This window comes from Ochotona curzoniae, unplaced genomic scaffold, assembly GCF_017591425.1.
Source record: "Ochotona curzoniae isolate NIBS_2020 unplaced genomic scaffold, NIBS_Ocur_1.0 contig_3190, whole genome shotgun sequence".
Lineage (NCBI taxonomy): Eukaryota > Metazoa > Chordata > Mammalia > Lagomorpha > Ochotonidae > Ochotona > Ochotona curzoniae.
The window spans coordinates 22944761-22965470 of NW_024465751.1; the positions used below are offsets into that span (position 1 = coordinate 22944761).

General features: G+C 37.0%; 1 protein-coding gene across 1 annotated transcript in view; it reads right to left on the reverse strand.

The window, feature by feature from the left end:
• The window catches only part of ZFPM2 (zinc finger protein, FOG family member 2), a 433560-nt gene that overhangs the window by 200045 nt on the left and 212805 nt on the right, over positions 1-20710 (reverse strand). The window contains exon 4 of the mRNA XM_040979429.1: positions 16199-16317. Within this exon, the coding sequence (XP_040835363.1) occupies positions 16199-16317 (119 nt within the window). The remainder of the gene's footprint in view (positions 1-16198; positions 16318-20710) is intronic.

Genomic DNA, 20710 nt, shown 5'->3' on the forward strand with positions numbered 1-20710 from the left:
GTGTGTGAATTTATTCCTGCATGCATGTGAATACAGCATTTTTTGGGAATAGATTTGTTCAAGCAATGTATATACTTCATTGATCAAATTTAATTATATGTTCAAACGCACAATTCTATTTGCTAAAAAAAATCGATTCTTTGCACTTACTTTTTAGCATAGTTGCTGAATTGTATCATAGTATATGCTTAAGGTAAATTTTGCTTCAGCACTTCTATCCTAACATATTTATCATTAAAGAAAGAACAGATTTTAGTCTTTTAATTACTGTAGGATGTGAGAAGGAAAAACTGTTGAAATGGTTATGAAATAAAAATAAATACTCTATTATTCTTTCATTAAGTTATACAGCAAATAAAAACAGCATTAGGAAGGCACACAACATGACAGAGAATTTAAGGCAAGAAGACAAGTTCTAATGGGAACCTATTTACTTACTAATCCAGGCTCTTAGCCAATCTGGTCAACAGTTTAGATGGTGGCCATTCTAAGAGTTTACTTAATGATTAGCTTCAAATAAAGTAGAAAGCTATTTGAAAAAATCCAGAAGGTGCTTCACAAATGGTAAAGTATGTTTAGAATTATACTACTAGTTCTAGACTTTAAAGAATCTTGACTGAATTTGAACTGTAATACTGCAGCAAGATGGAGGAATCCACCATATCAGGGAGACTTGGGGGAAATCCCAGAGCCTATGAAACTGTGTCACATAATGTAATGTAAATAATAAAAGAAAACTATATATAAATGAATATAACTCAACCAAAAGGAGCCCGATGTCTTAAAAAAAAAATTGTTAGGGAAGAAGTTGCCTGTTGAGATAACACTGATGGATATGCCACTTTTGGTTATTTTAACCCAAAGTTCAATCTAAACTAACTGAAATAAGAACGTTACAGTAGAAGACAGAGTTTCTCTGTACCATGCTGGCCTTAGCAGAGAAGGCACAAGTGACCTCTAGCTGGCTAAGTCCTCCTAGTTAAGCATTGTGCTATTCATGGTATGTGGGGTCACTGCCTATCATTCCTTTGCCTGCCAACCACTTCATAATTCTTTTTGCCTATATGTTAATTCATAAAATGTCAGACCAACAGTAGAATGAATGAAAACAAAAACAAAAACCCTAGCTGTACCTGTAAGCTTAGAGACAGTTTAAGAGTTAACATCATGCTAACTTGAGGTCAACTTATTTCAGTCTCATCCACTAATGGCTGTCCATACATATTATCATGCTGTGCTAAAACAATGGTTCATTTTGGTGGTGTTTTAGCTGTCTTCTTTTCTTAAGGGGCAAGAATTATTTTATTTCAGCTGTCCTGGGAACAGTGGATCAGTTTCTAAATCTCACTAGAATTCCCTCAGCTGTACAAACTATTTTTGAAACATTTAATTTGTATTCTTCTAAATTCAGTGCAAAAATAACACAGTTATCCCCTTGCAAAAATCCCAATAAATAACAAAGGTACATTAGGCTCCAAAACAGCTTAACTGAACCATATGTGGATTAAAAAGCCTGCCAAAAATGAATCAGTTTTATAAAAGATAGTTTCATATCTCATCTGATCATAAAATAGAAATCTACAATATATAAAACATGCTTTTATTTGTGTACAGCTCATGATCTCATGATGACAATGACTTGTAAACTCGGTATCAACAAATTAAAAGTGAACTTATACATACTCTAAGCAGGGTCTTGAGTTTTCCTTTTTTTTTTGGTCTTTCCGACCTGGATGGACTAATCGCATATTATGCAGCGAATGACTTAAAACAGCATCTTGAACCTTAGCCTCTCTTCAGTCACAGAATTTTACCATCAAAATATTTCACAGCAAATCTTCAAGAAACAGCAGAAGTTCTGGCACCAAATCCTCAGGATCCCATTAAGGGCTTCTGCTGTATTCCATAGTTTGTCGAGTCCAAAACGGCACACTCCACTCCCACAGAGTCTCTCCAAAGCCATTTTGAATCCTCTTTTCCCTTATCAGGCTGATACAGAGCTGCATCATCCTTGGAGCCTTCTGACAGGGGATACAACAATTGGGGGGAAGAGCGGGGAGTGATACAACTGTCCATTGTTTCCTTTCACAAAACCCTGCCACAGGGCGTAGATTAACACCAAGAAATAGATGGCTGCAACCAAAGGGAAACATTTTTCAGAATGCCTCCATGTGATTAATGAAGTCATGGAGCCGACCACTGTTGGACTTTCATCACCCGCCTTTTTCCCTCGCCCCTTCTCCTGGAGTACCAGCAGACAGAGACCCTTCTGTACATATCTGCTTCCACTGCAGAGGTGTCCTTTGCAGAGTTGCGAAGCAGTTCAATAAGAATCCAGCTTTCCAGACTACTTGCTGAAAATACTCAGATAAAGGACGAACTTTCTTTTTATCATCTCTGAGCTTGTTGAAAGAAGGCAAATGCTACAATTCTTCCCCTTTACAAACACGCTGCCATATGTATTTGGCCCCTGATGCTTATCACAGATGCACATGCAGACCTAAGTGCATGGATGAACAAGCCACGTATGCTTTTCAGCAGCAGTGGTTTTCAGAGGAGAGAAGTGAATGCCACCTCTGTGATGACAGGGGCTCTTGCTGCTCCCAGCCATGGGAGTAGGCTCACAGTATCCCACGTGGGACAAGGAGGAGCAAACAATATGTTTGACTTAATAAAGGCCAAAAATTAATGTAAGTGAAAAGCCTTTGCTCTCCTGAACTCCAGCCCCATGTGCCCCATTCATTCCCTTCCTTACCTAGTTCAAAAATGCCATAAATAATCAGAGAATTGAGTTAACATTTTAAAATATAAACCCACGTCAAAACTGAATCATACAGAGTAAATTACTTTTCCAATTGTCTGAAATCCCCCTTCATACATTTGAGAAAGGCTTTCTGAATAATAATTTACAAAAAAAGAAAAAAGAAAACACAAAGAAGCCAAGATAATTCAAAAAGAGCTTGACCACTTAACCTTTCTTTTTCTTCCTAAAAATACACGTTTTCCCCCCTCCCAATTTTGTGGTGATTGTCTACTCAATGCTAAATGCTCTAACTGCATACCTTGCACTTTCCTAGACTGCAAGGCCTGAAAATGCTCATGCCAGCTAATCAGTAAGGATGCATGTCCAGTATGTATGAGACATATGTGCACATGTGTATGAAGATGTATTCAGAGGATGACAATCCAAAGTGCTTTTCAAATATGCTCGGAGAGAGGACAAAAGACTGCTTCGGGAGCTAAAGGAATGAAAAATCTAGTTTCTATTCACAAGCATAATAAAAAGTAATCTAGGTTTGTGTAACAATCACATATTTTTCAAAGTGACTAAATGCATATAATTTTATATAATTTTACTACAACTGCATGATGTAGAGATGGTGTAATAACCCTATTTTACAAATGAGGAAACTGAGAGCATGTGTGATTACTCAAGATAGCACATCCACTTTGGGTAATAACAGGAGGGACTAGAATCAGGCTGTTCTGACCCCATCAAGGGCTCTTTCCCATACTCTCCTTCCCACTTTTGATCTTTACAGTGTGTTAGTATATGTTCCTCCAAATGACTGAAGGAGAAAAAGCACACCAAGTAAATTGCTTCTGTTCTGCAATCTCCATTAGATTTGATATAAATCGTATAATGTATCTCTAATATCTGCAAAATTAATCTCTAAATAAATTAATCAATATGCCTTTGATCACCAACTATGTGGAAAGCCAGAATTCTCTCAGAAATAAGAAAACACTGACTTATTTGAACAAATGTCTTACATATTAATCTTGGATTTTAGTTACAATCATTTCTAGTATATGATTTCATTTTCTCATTCAAATTTATCGTGTTTTCTTTGTGATTTCTCCCACTGCTATTTTGACTGGAATGTTCTCCCTATTCATGGGTATGGTAACTATTATGTAAATCTGCTTTCCTGGTGGAAAAGCTCTGTGCAAGATCTGAGCCATACAGCATCTTGTGGTTTAAGTCATTCTGTAATTCCCTTCCTTTCAGGTTGGTTAGACTAAATGAATGCAATTTGGCAACAATGAAGGCTGCCATTTTGAGTACTGAGTTACAAAAGCACTGTGGCTTCTGCCATAGGACCTTTCTCTTGCTTTCTCTAGAGAAAAGTGACATAATAGTAAATGATTAATAAAACAAAACTTGAAATTAAATATGTATATTAACAAGTAAAAGAGATGTTAGTCTCCAAAATGTAGTTTTGCAAATAATTTCACAATTTACAATGGCATCTATTTTGCTGTTTTATGCTTATTAGAAATATATGCAGGAAAAAAGTCACCATGTATCATCAACCTGGAGTTTTACAGTAACTTTACTAGGAGAATCTCACAAGGCAACAAGAATCACCAATGCCTACTGAGTGCTACAGTAAACAATTCATTGATAAGAATAATAAAAATAATAAGGTAATTCAAATTTATGTGCCATTATATGCATAGTCTAATATGTTATCACTATGCAACATTATCCTCAAATACTGCTTATTTTTAACAGAAGGAATACAGAATGGTACCTCTACCTAGAGTCTCCACTATTGTTTTCAAGTTACTGAATGGACTATGTATATGGCATACTGACTTCCACTAAATCCTCTTTCAATAACACTATCATGCTTACCATAATCATGCAGATGACAAACAAGTGCACGATGCCAAAGTATTTTAAAAGAGCTGTTGAATGGCAATTTATCAAAAAGTCAGATCGACAAACTTTAACGGCTATGCCAGAATTATCTGAAAATAACAGACCATAGTTTTGATCAACTTTTGAAGCCACCAGTCCTCACAGTACTTTGTCTTTCTTTTTTAACTTTGATTCTAGTAACAATATTTCTCAAAGATTTATATTCCATAATTTGCACTGGGAAGACAAATGCTATAGAAACCCCTTAACCTTCAGGAGGCAAGAACTTGACAAGGATGGCTATTGGCTAACAGAAATAATGGGAGCAATGAAATCTGCAACAAGGAATTTCCTAAAAGAGATCCTGATGTGTAGAAAAAGAGATAGAAAGTGACAGCTCCCACCAGTCTCTTTAACTTTGCTCTTCATTCTAATCCTCTGTGGAAAAGATAGTCTAGTCCTCAGGTTTACCTTCATATATGTAGTCCAAGTAGATTAGCTTTGATGACATGAGGAACTTTTTCTTTCAGAGGTTAATTACATTAGCACATAACACTTATAGGCATTTTAATAACTATGGAGAGATCATCTTCACTTAAAGTTCTTGACAAAGACAACAACGAATAATCTTAAGAAAAAGATGCTCCTATTCACTCATATGGGACCTAGGTATAGGTAAACAGCTTAGCAATGAGTCATAACCCAAGGGTAAAATATTTTTAGAATTTCAGGCACAGGAGAATAAGCTAGGTCCATAAATAAATTTATCTATATAAGGCACATAATATTGACTTTGTGTTTCTACTTTTAAAACCCAAGCCCAAATGTGAAGAACCTGGAAATGCTCAACCATCCAGAGAAAAAGTCATTGAAAGTGAGACTGAGGTTGTCAGACAGACTCACTATACACAGAAAGGTGTAGCTTGAAGGTGGGTAATCATTACTCCTTCAAAAAAAAAAAAAGGCACAGTCTATATTTTCATTTCAGTGCTATTTTCCCATGCAAAAATCCTACTCCACCTATGGCCAACACTATCAGTAGGCATGCACTACACATTATAACCATTCAGATAAATAAGCAGCTGACCTTCCTACCTTCCTAATTTATGCCTAAAGAAAACAAAATGAAGCAGCTGCTTGGTGTTAAGTTTTCTCCTGTGTAACTCACATTCTCAAACGGATGCATTTGATTATCAAAATCTCAGTACCAATTTATTCCCTCTCCCTATCACCTCTTCTACATGCACATTCACACATACACAAATTCTATAAGTAAGACAAATTTATCATCTTCCAAGATCCTGATACCGTGTTTTGTTTCCAGGTCTTTGAGCAGCTCCTGTATACTCAGTTTCCATTAATTCTCCACATAGCAGCTACAATGTAAGAGAAGCCAGGATTCTGCCCTCCTGAAGGGATACATCTACAACCTCCATCAATAATGAATTTTACCAACATTTCCCAAGAGGAACAGGGTACAATTAAAAAGGTTAGAAGTCTTTGCACTACTAGAACCTTAGGGCATCCGTGAATGAAACTGGCTTAAGCCCAATTAGAGGAATCAGTACATTTGTCTTCTCTTGGAACAAACCTGCTCTTATGGTTCCCATCAATTCAGTATAAATCTGACTGATCTTATCCAAGAAGTTAATAGAAAATTGCTCACAGTGGGCGACTGCCACCTCAGTCTCCAAGCAGAGACAGATGGAATTTCCCAGATGGTTTGTCACTGCAAAGTGGGATGCTGGATGAGACTTCACAGAAAGCATGGTAGAGCAGAGCACCTTCCTGGCCTTCACCCATATCATAGCAAGGGATCGAAAACGGATTCTGCTGTAAACAAATCATAATTGCCTCAATGGGCTCAACACCTCACTCTCTCTAACTGCCTCAAAGGGTTGCAAATCTTACGCAAAAATTAGTCAATATTTATCAGAAAATCATCATTGGGTAAAAACTGAGGAAAAAAGACAGAGTCATCTTCTACTGAGCCTTCCACTTACATGAGAAAAAAATAACAACATAAGTATGTAAACATATGAAGCGGGCACAATATGGCATTCACACTGGTCACTGCATTGCAGACTGGAAGCAGAAGCAGCAATGACCTCTGGGGAATGGCAACTGTTTAGACATTTCAGGGAAGACGAAGGAAGCTTGCTGAAGAAGTATGAATCATTCCCTGATACTGGGAGAAAATGAAGGGAACTAAGTTGCTAGACCATTCAGAGACTGTTCTTTCAGCTTTCAGTATAAGCCAGACGTTGTTCCAGGTGTGGGGGAGGGGGAGTGGGATTCAAAGAGGAAAGAGAAGAAACATCCAATCTGCAATGGAGATAGACATGTACACAAGAATTCACACTTCACATGATTACTGCTGTGATCCTGCTAAACCAAGAGAATCAAAGAAATATGTCAGCTGTATATTCCAGAACAAGTTCTCAGGGAAAGTTTTCTTTGTACAACCTTAAGCAGAGTCTCTAATAAGAACTGGACAACAGAGGAAACCTGGACATTTTCAATTCCAGAGTCAAATGCATATTCTAGAAGAGCGTACTTGGAGCACTGCAGGAGGTCTGGACTGACAAAAGCCTACCCTGAGAGTAGAAACATGGTAAAAATGTAAGAAATTCATATCATAAAGGCCTTTTTCCACTTCCAATGAGTTTAAGATGAATTAACTTAAAAAAAAAGATTTATTCATTTTTATTCCAAAGGCAGATTTATGGAGAGAAGGAGAGACAGAGAGAATGATTTTCCATCCACTGGTTCATTTCCCAAATGCCAGCAATGGACAAAGGTGAGCCTATCTGATGCCAGAAGCCAGCAGCTTCCTCCAGGTCTCCCAGAACACTGGGCCATCTTCCACTCACTGTTTTCCAAGGCCATAATCAGGGAGCTGGATGTGAAGCGCAGTAACTGGGACATGAACTGGCTCCCATATGGGATCCTGGCATTTGTAAAGTGAGGATTTAGCCACTGATCTCTTGTATCAGGCCCATTTAGGATGAATTTTCAGTGACAAGTTTTGTAGAAAAAAAAAGAGGGAAGGTCAAAATTACAAAAGAATATAGTGATAATTAAGGAAGAAGTAATTTCAGCTAAAACATTAGTAGTAAAAGAGAAAAAAACTAAAACCACAGAAGTTACAGTCTCTGATTTCTAAGAGTAAAAAGAACAACCCTGGAATATGCTTAAATAGAAAGCAGAGTGTAATTATTACAAGCAATAAGGATGTCCCTATAGGCTGGATACTTTCTGCATGAACAAGTATTTGACACTGAGAGAGGAGGAGGCAGATACGCAGTAAAACAGATGAACTTAATAGAGGAATTCCCTGTGCACAAAGGAAAGGAGATGACCACCCTGGAATCAAAGGTGACTGAAGTTATAAATGATGGGGAGGAATAAAGACTACTGGTACAAAGAGTAGTAAACTCTCTCTGTAACTGTTCAGTTGAAAAAGTCCCACAAAACACTTGAAATATGCTGTTAAAGAAAGGATAAAAAGCCAAGGTTAGACTTTTCCCTTTCTTTTCTTTGTTTAATTTAAATGTCATTTGTAACTTGGTAGCTGCAGCGTTGCGAGCGGATAAGCTCCCTGAGGCCCTGAGCACAGAGGGAAAAGAGAAGAAAGGCCAGAAGTGGTTTGGGAAACATGCACAGTTAAATTAAAGAGAGCCTGGACCCACAAAGATAGGAGATGCACAAAAGTGTGGTAGTAAGGGGCCCCATATTAAAATGAATATTAAGAAGGAAGATAACATTCACAATGTCAACATCAATGAGAAGAAATATAAGAACCAGTGAGAAGTCCTGCATCAAAATCACATAAGTTCTATCATAGAGATTGGAAAGGGGGAGGATATAAGTGGCATTTAAGAGCACATTCCTTGAGTAAAATCAATTGGATTAGATTTTTGAGTAGCATTTATTGAGTACTTAGTAAGTGCCAGTGGAAGAGATCCCAAATTGAGTAAACCCAAGAGTAAACACAGCTATGTCTTCTACAATCTCAGTAATAAGTTGTTTTAATTCAAGTATTATACCTTTCTTCCTGTGGGTTTTGCATAAGCTTACCTTGAGACCGATAAATAGTATAAATAGTTACCTGGGAAAATATTTTCTAAAATTCCCATAGGGATCTATGGAAGTGAGCAGAAAACAGAAAGAAGACCATGAATGTACATTGTCAAGCCAAAGGAAGCTAGATTCTAGTGGAAAATTCTAGGATAAGGTGTAGGACACCCGTCTTATCCTAGCAGAGAAATGAAGAAGTGGGGGAGCTTATCCATCCATATTTTGTGTATCACACTGATTGAAGATTAACTCTGCTAACATGAATTCTCTGGTGCTTTAACTTGGCTCATCATGCAGTGAGTTCATTCCTGAGGCTGGAAAAAAATGGATCACAAGGAGAAAAGTCACAGAAAAGCAGCTGTGGCCACCAAGGTGAATGTTGCAGACACATGAGTAGGAATATATTTGTTATAGGATATGTTTAGAAGACAACTTGAAGATTTTAATCAAAAATACAATCATACATAAATATCGGAGGATGTAGAGCTAAAGAAGAGATGTCAAGTCATCCACTCATTCTAGATTATAATGATTTGGCTCAAGATTCTCTAATTCTTTCCTCAGCCACATTTCCATGAAGAAAACTGTGCTAAAACCAGTAAGAGGTAATTGAATAGATGCATGATTTTATTATTAGATCAACAAAATTTCAATAAGTTCTTTGTATGTTTATTTCCTACTGGTAGAACTAATGCCACAAATTCTCTGAAGGAAAAATGAAGCAGTATTTTACCCTAACTGAACAGGATGAGAGGGGATTTTTCTCCAAATTCTAGATAGTGATTAGACTATTATTATGTGTTAACAGATCTGGCAATTTCATTTATGCTGTATGAAATTAAGCATGCATGTTGTATGATTCCAGCACTTGGCAAAATCCAGTCTAGTTAGCGACTAGGAGCTGTTATATTCAAAAGCAAAAGAGAGAAGAAACTGGGACTTGAGTTTTGTCCTATTGCAGACAAAATTTATTTTACAAAAATTTTTCCTTAGGAAAATGTGGGAAAAACTCCAAAAGCATAAAATGTAAAGATAAACTCTAAAATATTTTCAAAGCTGATATTAAGCAAAGCAGAATAATTTTAAACATTTCTTACCAGTATTTTGGTTTTTCAAGGAATAAAACTATAAGCCTTTCTTTTTATTATTATTTATTATTATTATTATTATATTTTGGCAATCTTTACATTGTTGATTAGGGTAAAAAGTTACAAGAGCTAACGGGAATATTGAGGAGAAGCCCCACCCAGTCTCACACCCACCCCAGGTCCCGGATGTAGGGCATGTTCTGAGATCCTTGCTCAATTGGTCCTGGTACTTCACCCGTTATGCATTGCTGCCAATCGCATCACTCCAGGCAAGATGAGGCTGTTGAATAATCCAACTGACACAGTCCATCATGGGTCTCCTTTTGTCTAGTGTTTCGTTGCTAACATATAGGTAGTTGACTGACCTGTTCTATCTTCCGTCTTTTCTTGGTTTAGGTTCTAAGTCCACCATTTCGGTTGAGGGGATCCCCAAAGAAACTTTGAGATGTTCCCAGACCAGAGTCCTATATGTATGAGCAAGTACAGGACTTGGCATAGTCCGTCTCCCCGTTCAGCTGGTGGTTGCAATTGCTGGGTTGGTTCCGTCTTGAGCCTTGACTTCCACTGGAATCAATGGGTGTTGCAGTCCATCCTGGTTCTGCTCATCACGTACTCGGCCATCACACCAACCAGTGGGAGCTGCAGCCTAGTGGGAGTGACCCCCAATAACCCTCACCTGGCCCGCCCCGCCCTGATTTGCCAGCTTGTGTAGCAGCCTAGTTTGGTCTGCTCCATATCCCATTGGGCTCTTGTAAATGTCGAAGGGTATTGGAGCTTAGTTCCATCCAATCAGCTCAACTGTCCAGCCCTCACGGATGTTGCTGAGTGCCTCTCTGTCTAGCCATCCCAGCCCCTGTCCTAGTTTCCATGCCCTCCCATGGGAACGTTAACCCAAGACAGGGGAGCCCACTATTTCAATCCAAGGTCACTCTCACTCTCAGTTTGTGCTCTCTCCAGGTGGCCCTGTGGTTGGCCTTGACAGTAATGGCCCCTAGTGCCAGCTTCTGCTACAGCTAAGCCGCGACAGCTCTCACCCCCTCCAGTTTTGTTAACACTAGTAGGAATAATCCGCCCGTCCTGGCTCTTCCCTGATCTGATCCATATGAGGCGCACAGGTGCTGCAGCCCTGCCTAGTCTGGTCCCAGCTCACGCTCTCCAGTGGGAGTAGCTATCCAGCAAGGGAACCACCCTTTCTTCCCGTGTCAGCTCTGCCCCTCCCTTCCTGATTCTCACGTGTGTTGGTTGGGTGCTGCAGTCTCATCTGGCACAGGCAGTCTCACCTTGGTATTCTGTGTTGTGTACTGCTTTTATCGCGACTGAACCTGGCTCGACCCACACTCTGCTCTGGCGTTCGGATTTGCCAGTGGATGACGTGAACTGAGTCAGCCTGATCCGCCCTCAACCCATGCTAAATGTATGCCAGTGGTGCACTTTTTCTAGGCTGTTTCCTTCCGTGCTTCTTGTGCTCATTTGTAAGATGCGTGTCCTGTCAGAGGAGTTGCTCAGGCTCCTTCCTCAGAACCCCTCGTGGTGCCAGGTTTCACGCATACCAGTGGGTTCCTGGGCCAGCACTACTCAGTTCATCTCCTGTCGTAGTAGGAGCGACGGCTTTCCTTTACTGGCCTTCAACCCATTCTGGTTCCTGCCCAGCCACGGCTCGTCCATACCCACATATAGCACATACATGGCTCAGTTAGAGCTGAGACCCAGCCTAGTCCTACAAGCCTTTCAAAATGAAGTTTTATTACCATGACAGTTTATATGCTAGAGGGACTCTTATGCGCACACACTGGCAAACAAGTCTATTGGAGTATAAAGTCAGACCTCAAAATTTCAAACTGACATTGTATCATAGATGCTTGTAACCTGTGATGGCTGATGTCATACGTTAATTGAGAGAATATTATGAAAAAAAATCAATATTTAAAGAGATCAAGTAATTACCTCTGTGTTGTGGGTTTCCCTTGTTCAATCAGTTGAACAGAAAGACTAGCCTCCCCAGACAAGAAGGAATTCTCCAGTGGACTTTCTTTATTTAACACCATGTTTGTTCTCCTGGGTTCTCAGTTTGGCTTTTGTAGATTTGGTACTCAATAACCTCCATAATGGCACAGGAAAATTCTTTAGGATTGACCCCTTTCTAGATCCAGGAATATTCTGTTGGATTTTTTTTTTAATCCCAACATGGATGCCTTGGCAAACCCCTTTCTCAAATTGAACATGAGAAAGCCCCAAACACGAAGACTGGCAGTGTGACTTTAATTTGATGAGTCGTCTTTGATTTGAGCTTGATTGATTTCAAAGATCCACTTAGATAGATGACTGACTAGAAAGAGTAATTAAAATTTGTGAAAAACTTAGGTATGCTATTCAATTTAATCTTTCTTTAAGCAATCTCTTTAAGCAAAGTAGGAATAGTATCCCTCACTGTATGAGAGACACTATTTCTAAGACTGAAGCATGGATTCTGGAATGTCCTCCACTGAAAAAAAATTTAAAAAAAAACTTTATCTTTTGTGTCTTATGCTTGTGTAAGTATTAAATGTGAACTAAAGCATGTAGTTGGCCCACATCTAGCCCAATTAAAGTTTTTCCTATGCTGCTATGAAACTTTTAATGCATGGTATATCTATCAAGATAATAAGCTGTGGGCAAAAGATACTCTGTGTATTCTCAGTGTGATATATGATCCTAAGATAACTTTTACAAATCCCACTTACTTATTGTCTCTCTATAGCCTCTATTTCTCAAAACGCTGGATCTGCAAAGGTGGCATATTGCTAACACACTTCAACATTGAGACTTGAAAGATATAAAAAGGATTTGACATCTGGCATGGTGACTCAATTAATTACTATGTTGGATTAATTAGTGTGCAGAATCTCCTGAGCCAACACCGTGAGGCTGAGCAGAGTAACATCACGCTGGTTGGCAAATATGCAATTTAAGAGTGTGTTAATCTAAATTTGATTCAAGGTTGGGTAAGGAAGGTTTGTGAAATGTATATGTGTGTCTGTGTGTGTGTATGTGTGTAGTTGTTAGGAAAATATACCTTTATGATATAAAGTATATCTTACACTGCTATTCAATTTGTACAGAAGTAAAAAAAATTGCCAGTTTGAATGAACTCTTCACTGTTCAAGTAGGCCCAGTATTCCTATAATATTTTCTTCAGGGTAAAAAGGAAAAACATATTTCTAATGATTACATATTTTACCCAGAGATTTTTGTAAATTTAGAAGTCATATAGACATATCTCTAATAGTCCGATTATGTTCATATCGTGTTGTAGACATTATACTGACGGGGTAGCATGGCATAGTATTTTTATAATGTAGATTCTGGATCAAAAGTTAGGGTTTTTATCATCTGTAAAAAAATGTTAAAGGAGACCAAAATTTACAGGTTTGCTTGAAGGATTAAAAGAACTAATCAATTTTCAATATTCTACACTGTCTACAAATGATTAAGTGTGCAGCATATGTTAGCTAATTATTGAGCAGCAGTGTCAACAGTAGTAAAAACAGTACTAGTAGCTTTAATGGCAGAAAATTGAGGCATTTTTGTAGAAGATGCTATTTCAAAAGAAAAATATTTTTTAAAGTACATTTTAGTGCAGCAGAGTTTTACACTAGATAAAGTGTATATTTAATAATAGGATTAGGTATATAAAACATAAACAAAAGGAAACAAGTATTAAGATTATTTTTCCAGGGTTTGGTACAGTAGCCCTGTGGCTAATGTCCTTGCCTTGCATGCACTGCGATCCCATATGGTCACCAGCTCTATTCTGGCTGCTTCATTTCCCTTCTAGCTCTCTGCTTGTGGCCTGTGAAAAGTGGAAGAAGATGGTCAAAGCCTTGGGATCCTGTACCTATGTGGAAGACCCGGAAGAAGCTCCTGGCTCCTGGCTTTGGGTCATCAGCTCAGCTCTGGCTATGGTGGCCACGCAGGGAGTAAACCAATGAATGGAAGATTTTTCTCTGTAAATTTTTTCCAATAAAAGTAAACAAATCATTAAAAATTCTTAAAAATTAAAAAATAATTGCTTCCTATACATGATTACATATTGCTGACTTTTGATATTCTAAAGACTTTAAATGTTTAAAGTAATATCCCAAAATCTGAAAATTTCATATCTAGAGAATGTATTTTTAAAGAACATTTGGTTATGGTATACATGACTTTACCATGTTATGGAAATATTAAAACAAAAACGATAACATTTAGGAAATTACTTCTATGGAAAATAAAACTTTGTCAAACAGGTGTATTTTCTGTATAACATAATTTAGCATTGGATAAGACAATCATAAAATTATTCTGCTAAAGGATAATAATAAATATTTTTAAATGCTGAGGTTTTCTTTTTTGTTTTGCATAACAAAGAGGAAAATGTCCATCATCTCAAGCATCTATTGTAAGTACCATTCCAGATATTGTATACTTTTGAAAAAAATACAGAAATTACTATATTCTGGTGTCTAAGACACAGTAATAAATAAATATTACACGAAAAGTTTAAGCAATGCTAGGGCATAAATAGTAACCCCCAGATAAAAGGAGCTTAAAATGGCATTTAAATCAACCTCTTATGTTTTTACAGGCTCCCTTTTGCCATTCTCACCACTCATTAACTCGAGAAATGAGTATAATTAATATTGTTTCTGAAAGGCATCAACCTAACAGTCCATTAATGCAATGCAACCAAAGAAGACATGCAGTGTTCCTAAGACCACATCTCAAATTCTTTTGAAGCAGCTGTACTGCACAACTTAAAATAAACTTCCCAGATTATTAAATATCTAGTCTCGATTAGAAAGTTCACTTGTCTTTGCTCCCAACTCATTTGTTTACAGATAAAAACACAGATTTAGCAAGTAAGAAACATATTTGTAGAATTTCACAAACTGCTTAAAAATTTGGTTACATAAATATTTCTTACTGCAATCATGACTTCGAGTTGAACCAGTAACCTCAGTGATATCGACATGGTACTGACTAAACAAAAATCTATACATATCAGTTTCTTTCATGCAACAATGTAAAGAAGGAATTTCTTTCACATAATAAACTGATGAAGGAATGCAATGTGGCTGAACTCAGTGCATTTGTCAAAACCCCTCTGGCAGCTATTATGTCATCACAGCATAGATCAAATTATTTAACAGCCATGAGATGTCCCACATAAACGACATTGAATAAAGGACTTTGTTTGCATGAGAAAAAATACACATGTACACACACTCACTCATACACATTCTGGATATCCTAGTGAGTTGGAAACATTTTTTCTTCTTGTTTCAAGTTTATGATTTATATAGGAAGATAGCAATTATTCTTATTTTATTCCATGCTGTAGGGAAAACAGTGCCACCAAAAACATTCTCATTCTAATCTGAGTTTTTTGTTGTGGTTGTTACATGGCAATTGGAAATTAAATAAGTAAATGGAAGTTCAAATTTTAATCAACTGAATTTAAAAAGGAGAAATTAGCCTGGATTATAATGTTATTAATAAAACCATAAACACCCTGAAATGAATGCAGAAGAAGGAGGCAGAGTCCAAGTTAGAATGTGGATGGGAGTTAGGCTTTGAAGTGGCAGAGAGCCATGCAAAGGGCAACTTTGAGAAGCTGGGAAGAGAATAAGACAGATTTTCACCTAGAGCCTCCAGAAAGGAAAGCAACTATTTAGAGGCTTCATTTGTAGCTCAAATGAGAACCATTTTGAACTTCCAACTTCCAGCATTACAAGAAAATAAACCTATGTTGTATCAAGTCACAAAACTTCTACAGGTTGGAAAGAGCAGCAACAGGCAACTAATATATATCATTAACAAATTAAGTTCTAAACAAATCATCTAGTACTTTTCAAACATTTAATTAATAAGTATATCTACCTAATTTTACAAAGCAACAGACTTTCTGATCTCAGAACTTTTGAAAGCTGTTCACAACAAAAAATGTAAGGCTAATAATTTATTCTTGCTATTTAAGATACAAACGGTATTATCAAGGAATAATAAAGTTATTTATTTCTTGCTCCAAATGTAAATCTGTAATGTATGACAATTAATTTATGTCACCTTAAAAATAAAGACAATTGTATATATTATTAAACATGAACAGTTTTAGCCTGGCTATGTAGATAAGGCAATAACCTTATAAATTATCTTTGTAGCTAACCATTAAAGATGCATAACCTGTTTCTTTCTAAATTTCTCTGTATATGTCAGAGACAATCTGCTTGGGAAATATCCAAATTTTCTATTCCACAAAAAAGCAAAACCAGTTTGTTTCAGTAACTTCACAGAGATGCAGGCAGAGATCATTTCTGAGCACGGAAAAAGCTAAGTCACTCATCCCAGATCATATACATACCGATGAATTATTATTCAAGTCCATCTTTCCAGCAAATGGTCCCCAGGTTGTCCCCACTGGAAGTTGCTGCCGACTCTGAATTTTTCTTTCCCCATCTTTCTGAAACACTTCCAGCTCTCCTACAAACAAAGAAAACAGAAGTCTTTAGAATACTTTCAAATGTGGCTTAACAATAGCTAACTCTTGTTGTATGTTTGCTTTCAATGCAAAATTGTCTCAGGACTTTCATGCATAATTAATTAGCTTGTCTGAAAAACAACTGATCTTGCTATCCTGACAAGACATAAAAACATGTCCTTATGACTACATTCAAATTCAGTTTAAATTCTTTTCTGTACCTTTTTATAGGCATCACCTAATATAGTCAATTCTCTTTAGTAAATTTTGTGAAACCAGAAAGAAAGGCACTTCTTCAAAAAGTACTGATTAAATGCGAAAATGGATAGAAAATAAACATTACAACAATGGTTTAAGGTTGAATTCCACATTTACTCAAGACAACTGGAGAGCAATTTCTAGATTCTTTAAAATTACTTTCATAATTTTCTGAAATTACTACTAGTTTTATAGCATGAATCAGCCACATATATAACTTGTGGCCTTTTCAAAGAAAACTAGACAAAATTGTTACTTTTTCTTTTTAGTATTATGGGTAGGAGTCTACATTACCCAAAGAGTTTAGACACAAACTTTCAGGAAACAGTTTAAGGCAGTCTTATTATTCCTTTTCATTTTCTTTTTGCTTTTCCTTTTTCCTTCCTTCCTTCCTTCCTGCCTGTCTACCTGCCTTCCTTCCTCCCTCCCTCCCTTCTTTCCGTCCTTCAAGAAAATTAGTCATTATTTATTTATTTGTTTTACAGACAAAGAGAGACAGAGCCAAGGAGATGATCACAATGACCAAGGCCCAAGTTAGGAGCTAGAAATGCACAGGCTACAGGAACTCAACAACTTGAGCCATTATCAGTTATCAGCTAGGTCTGCATGAACAAGGTGCTAGAGTTATGAGCTGGACATCATGCCAATGCGTGATCTAACATCGTACCCAAGGTCCACCTCACATCTTTCCTTCATTTCTCACACAGTACTGTTTTTAAATCTTTCAAGGGAAACAGGGAAAGTAAAGACTAATGAAACATGCACAAAGTAGGAAGTGATTCAAAGCTTTTGTGTAAGAAATAAATAGGGTGTGATCATTTGGTGTAACTGATTACTAAGTCACCTGACACATGGTCCATACTGGAATTCCTGAGTTTAGAAGTTTCTGATTTCAGCTTCCTGCTTATATATCCCTTGAGAGGCAGCTGAGGATGTTTCCAAGCCTGTCTTTCAATGGATTAATAACTATAACAGGGATAAATAATAAAATGATAGTCACATAGTATCAGCTTTTGAGGTATATTTGAGTATGCATTAAAATTTTAAGATAACCACTGACACTTTCTTGACTCTTAGAGATGGCCTCAGCAGAAAGCCCAGCAAATTGTTTAGGGAGTCATGTCCATTTTTTTTTTCCAGTTTTACCTGACAAATAGGAAGATTTCAGTGCCCTTTCTTGTTTCCCAAAAAACTATTCTTTGATTTGGATATTTTCCACTGATGAAGTAGTTAAAAATAAGTGATTCAGAATACTTTTTTACAGTAAATAACTAGCATGTTCATACTACCAAGGCTGGTAATCATGTTCCATGACAGAGCAGAAATCAAATACTGAATAAATGAGACAAATATTTAACTCAGTTATTGTGCACAAGTGTATTCTAAATGTTTTCAAACATCCACAAGTCTCATGAAATAAAAGAAACAAATCACCCAAATAGAAGAACTGCAATTTTTAGCCTTATTTTTTTTCCATTGAAGTATCCTTAAATATGTTACGTATTTTCAAAGTCTTTGTTTAATCCTAGTTTACGTCCAGATTGTTATTCACTTACCATGTAGTGAGGTACTTTCTGCCCATTGTGTTCTTCCTTTCAATCAGATAATTCTTCTTTCAACACCTTTTTCTGCCCTTCTGAGAATTATTCTTGCTATCTGGCAGACACATTCCACCCCTCCACCTTAATTGACCCTGCTTATGTGGCAAGATCAAACTCAAAGCTACTCTCCTTCAAGAAGCTTCTCTAAATTATGAGTTCTCATTGTCTAATATTCCGCTACATTTACTTCCCACTGCTTTTCCAGCAATAACTACTCTCACCTCGAAAGTATGAATACCTTCATCCATAGATTTTTCATGTGTATTTATTCTCTGTTAATCAGCATTGTATGTGCTATGGACTGTTTGAAAAATGCAGAGTGAGTACAACAAAGTGTGTGAAGATTTTGATAATACATTATACCACTATCTCAACTTTAATATCACGAAAATCGATTGTAGAGACATATACATAAAGTTTTCTTCATTTGTGTGTTTTTATATTATGGCATTTGCACAGCTCATTTGTCCAACTTTCTACCTTCAACTCATCTACATCTACCTTCAACTTCTACTATAATGCCTCTTTTATGAAATAGGGAGTAGGAGGAAAAATTCCAATTTCTTTTCTCCCATCTAGCTCATGTTTTTGTAGCTATTCCTCAAACCTCAAACCAAAGCTTTACTTTGAACATGCTGGTTAAGTTCACAGAAAATATTTGAGACACATAGGATAGACTAATCAATTTTTGTAATAGATAATATTGTTAGTGCTGAGTGCTGTTTCTCTTATCTTCTTGATAATACATACTTCTAAAAGTCTGTGATTACTCAGACTTACATTAGCTTTGCTTTAACAAGAGAGCTCTAAGTCAGAATCACTACCAAACACCCAGAAGATATCACAATCTTAACTCAGTTTTAGGACCAAATAAAAGAAATTCATTGATAGAAAAAAATTTTTAAATCATCAGAAGGCCCTCAAATTTCTGTTTTCATTGAAAGTTCTACTGAGAATTTATTTTGTTTCTTTTTAACAGGATCCTTTCGGCTTTGTAAGAAAATCAACCATAGGAAAATAGTGCACCGAAAGATGACAGACGGGAAGTTAGGACTTTAAGTTGTCAGCAATCATGCTTCAACTGAGCTGAGCACTGAGTTGACGGCATATAAACATATATGGTGTTTACAGCACACCTCTTCACTCTAAGCTCAGATTTCACAGTAGACATGGCTGCAAGCAAATGAGATGACAGGAGATCAAATTTCACTTGCAGAAAATGAAATTCCGATTGGTTTGAACTTGGTTTTAAATATATAACCAACTTTCAAAGCAAACCACATGAATTAACTCATAATATTTATCAGGCTTCACTAGAGCAGAAGGCTATAGCATCAGAAGCCATATTTATATTTTCTTCATGGTTGGAAAACATTATATACATCATGGTATCAAACATGGACAGCCCCGAAGTCATGCTGAGTTCAAAAAGCGCTCAAAGATTCTAAAACTCTCAAAACATTTTCAAAGTCAGACAAGGTGGCCAAAGTATGGCAGGGCCTGGCGTTTTCATGGTTTAACCATTTGACAGCTGTCTGCGAGATACACAGGAGAGTCAGTTCTCAGTGTTCACTGCAGACTCTCTGCAGAGCCAGAGCCTGATCCTGCCACTACACGAGTCTGCTCGGGCTTTAACAGTGGCATGCTTCATCTGCATCCTAAGACAAACAGCACCATTTACATTATGTTATATTGATCCATATCTAAGCATGGCTTGGCTCTGTAAATGATAGTTCTTAGTTGGTAGCTACAAATTGCCTTATATGGGTATCTTTTCTAATTTTCCTTCTCAATTTTTGAGTCATACAGCCACAACACACACTAAACTACAGTTTTGAACATAAACTTGAAATACGACATTCCCTATTCAAGTACTCCAGTCAAACCCTGATAAATCAGGCTGGCCATGCAGTGATCTTATCCCTGCTGACTCTTTAATAAATCGAACCTTGTAAGTTCCTACTGTTGGAAGTTGTCACTAAATGAAATTGTGACCTTATCCGGCACATGAACTTATCCTGCTGACAACTACATTTATTGTGTGGATAAGAAAGAGGAGGAGAAAAAAAGCAAAAAAAGAATAAAGAAAAAAGTGAGATATTTGATAATTCTGATCTTAGCCATGTGTAACTCTAACAGATGGGATCTTTTTGATGTTCCATTAATGATTTGCCAAAGATGAGTCTCTACTTTGAGAAAAATGCTCATCCTAGGTAAGTGCTGGGGGCACTGCAGATGGCATTAAAAGTGCACAAAGAGGTACTGGGTGACAGCAGTGAATCAGAAGCTATTAGTCTAACACAAAGAGCACTGAATTAGGTTGTAATTGTACTGGAAAAGATAACATAATAGTGATGGCAAAATAGAAACATTCCCTTTTCACATGATGCATTCAAGACCCAGAGACTCTAAAACAAGATACTAGACTTTTCTAAATCCTAGAGCACATTAAATCACAACACTTCTTAAGATTGTAAAATGCTCCCTGCCTATAGTTCCTATGAAGTCATAGAAATTAATGTTGTTTAGGAAGTAA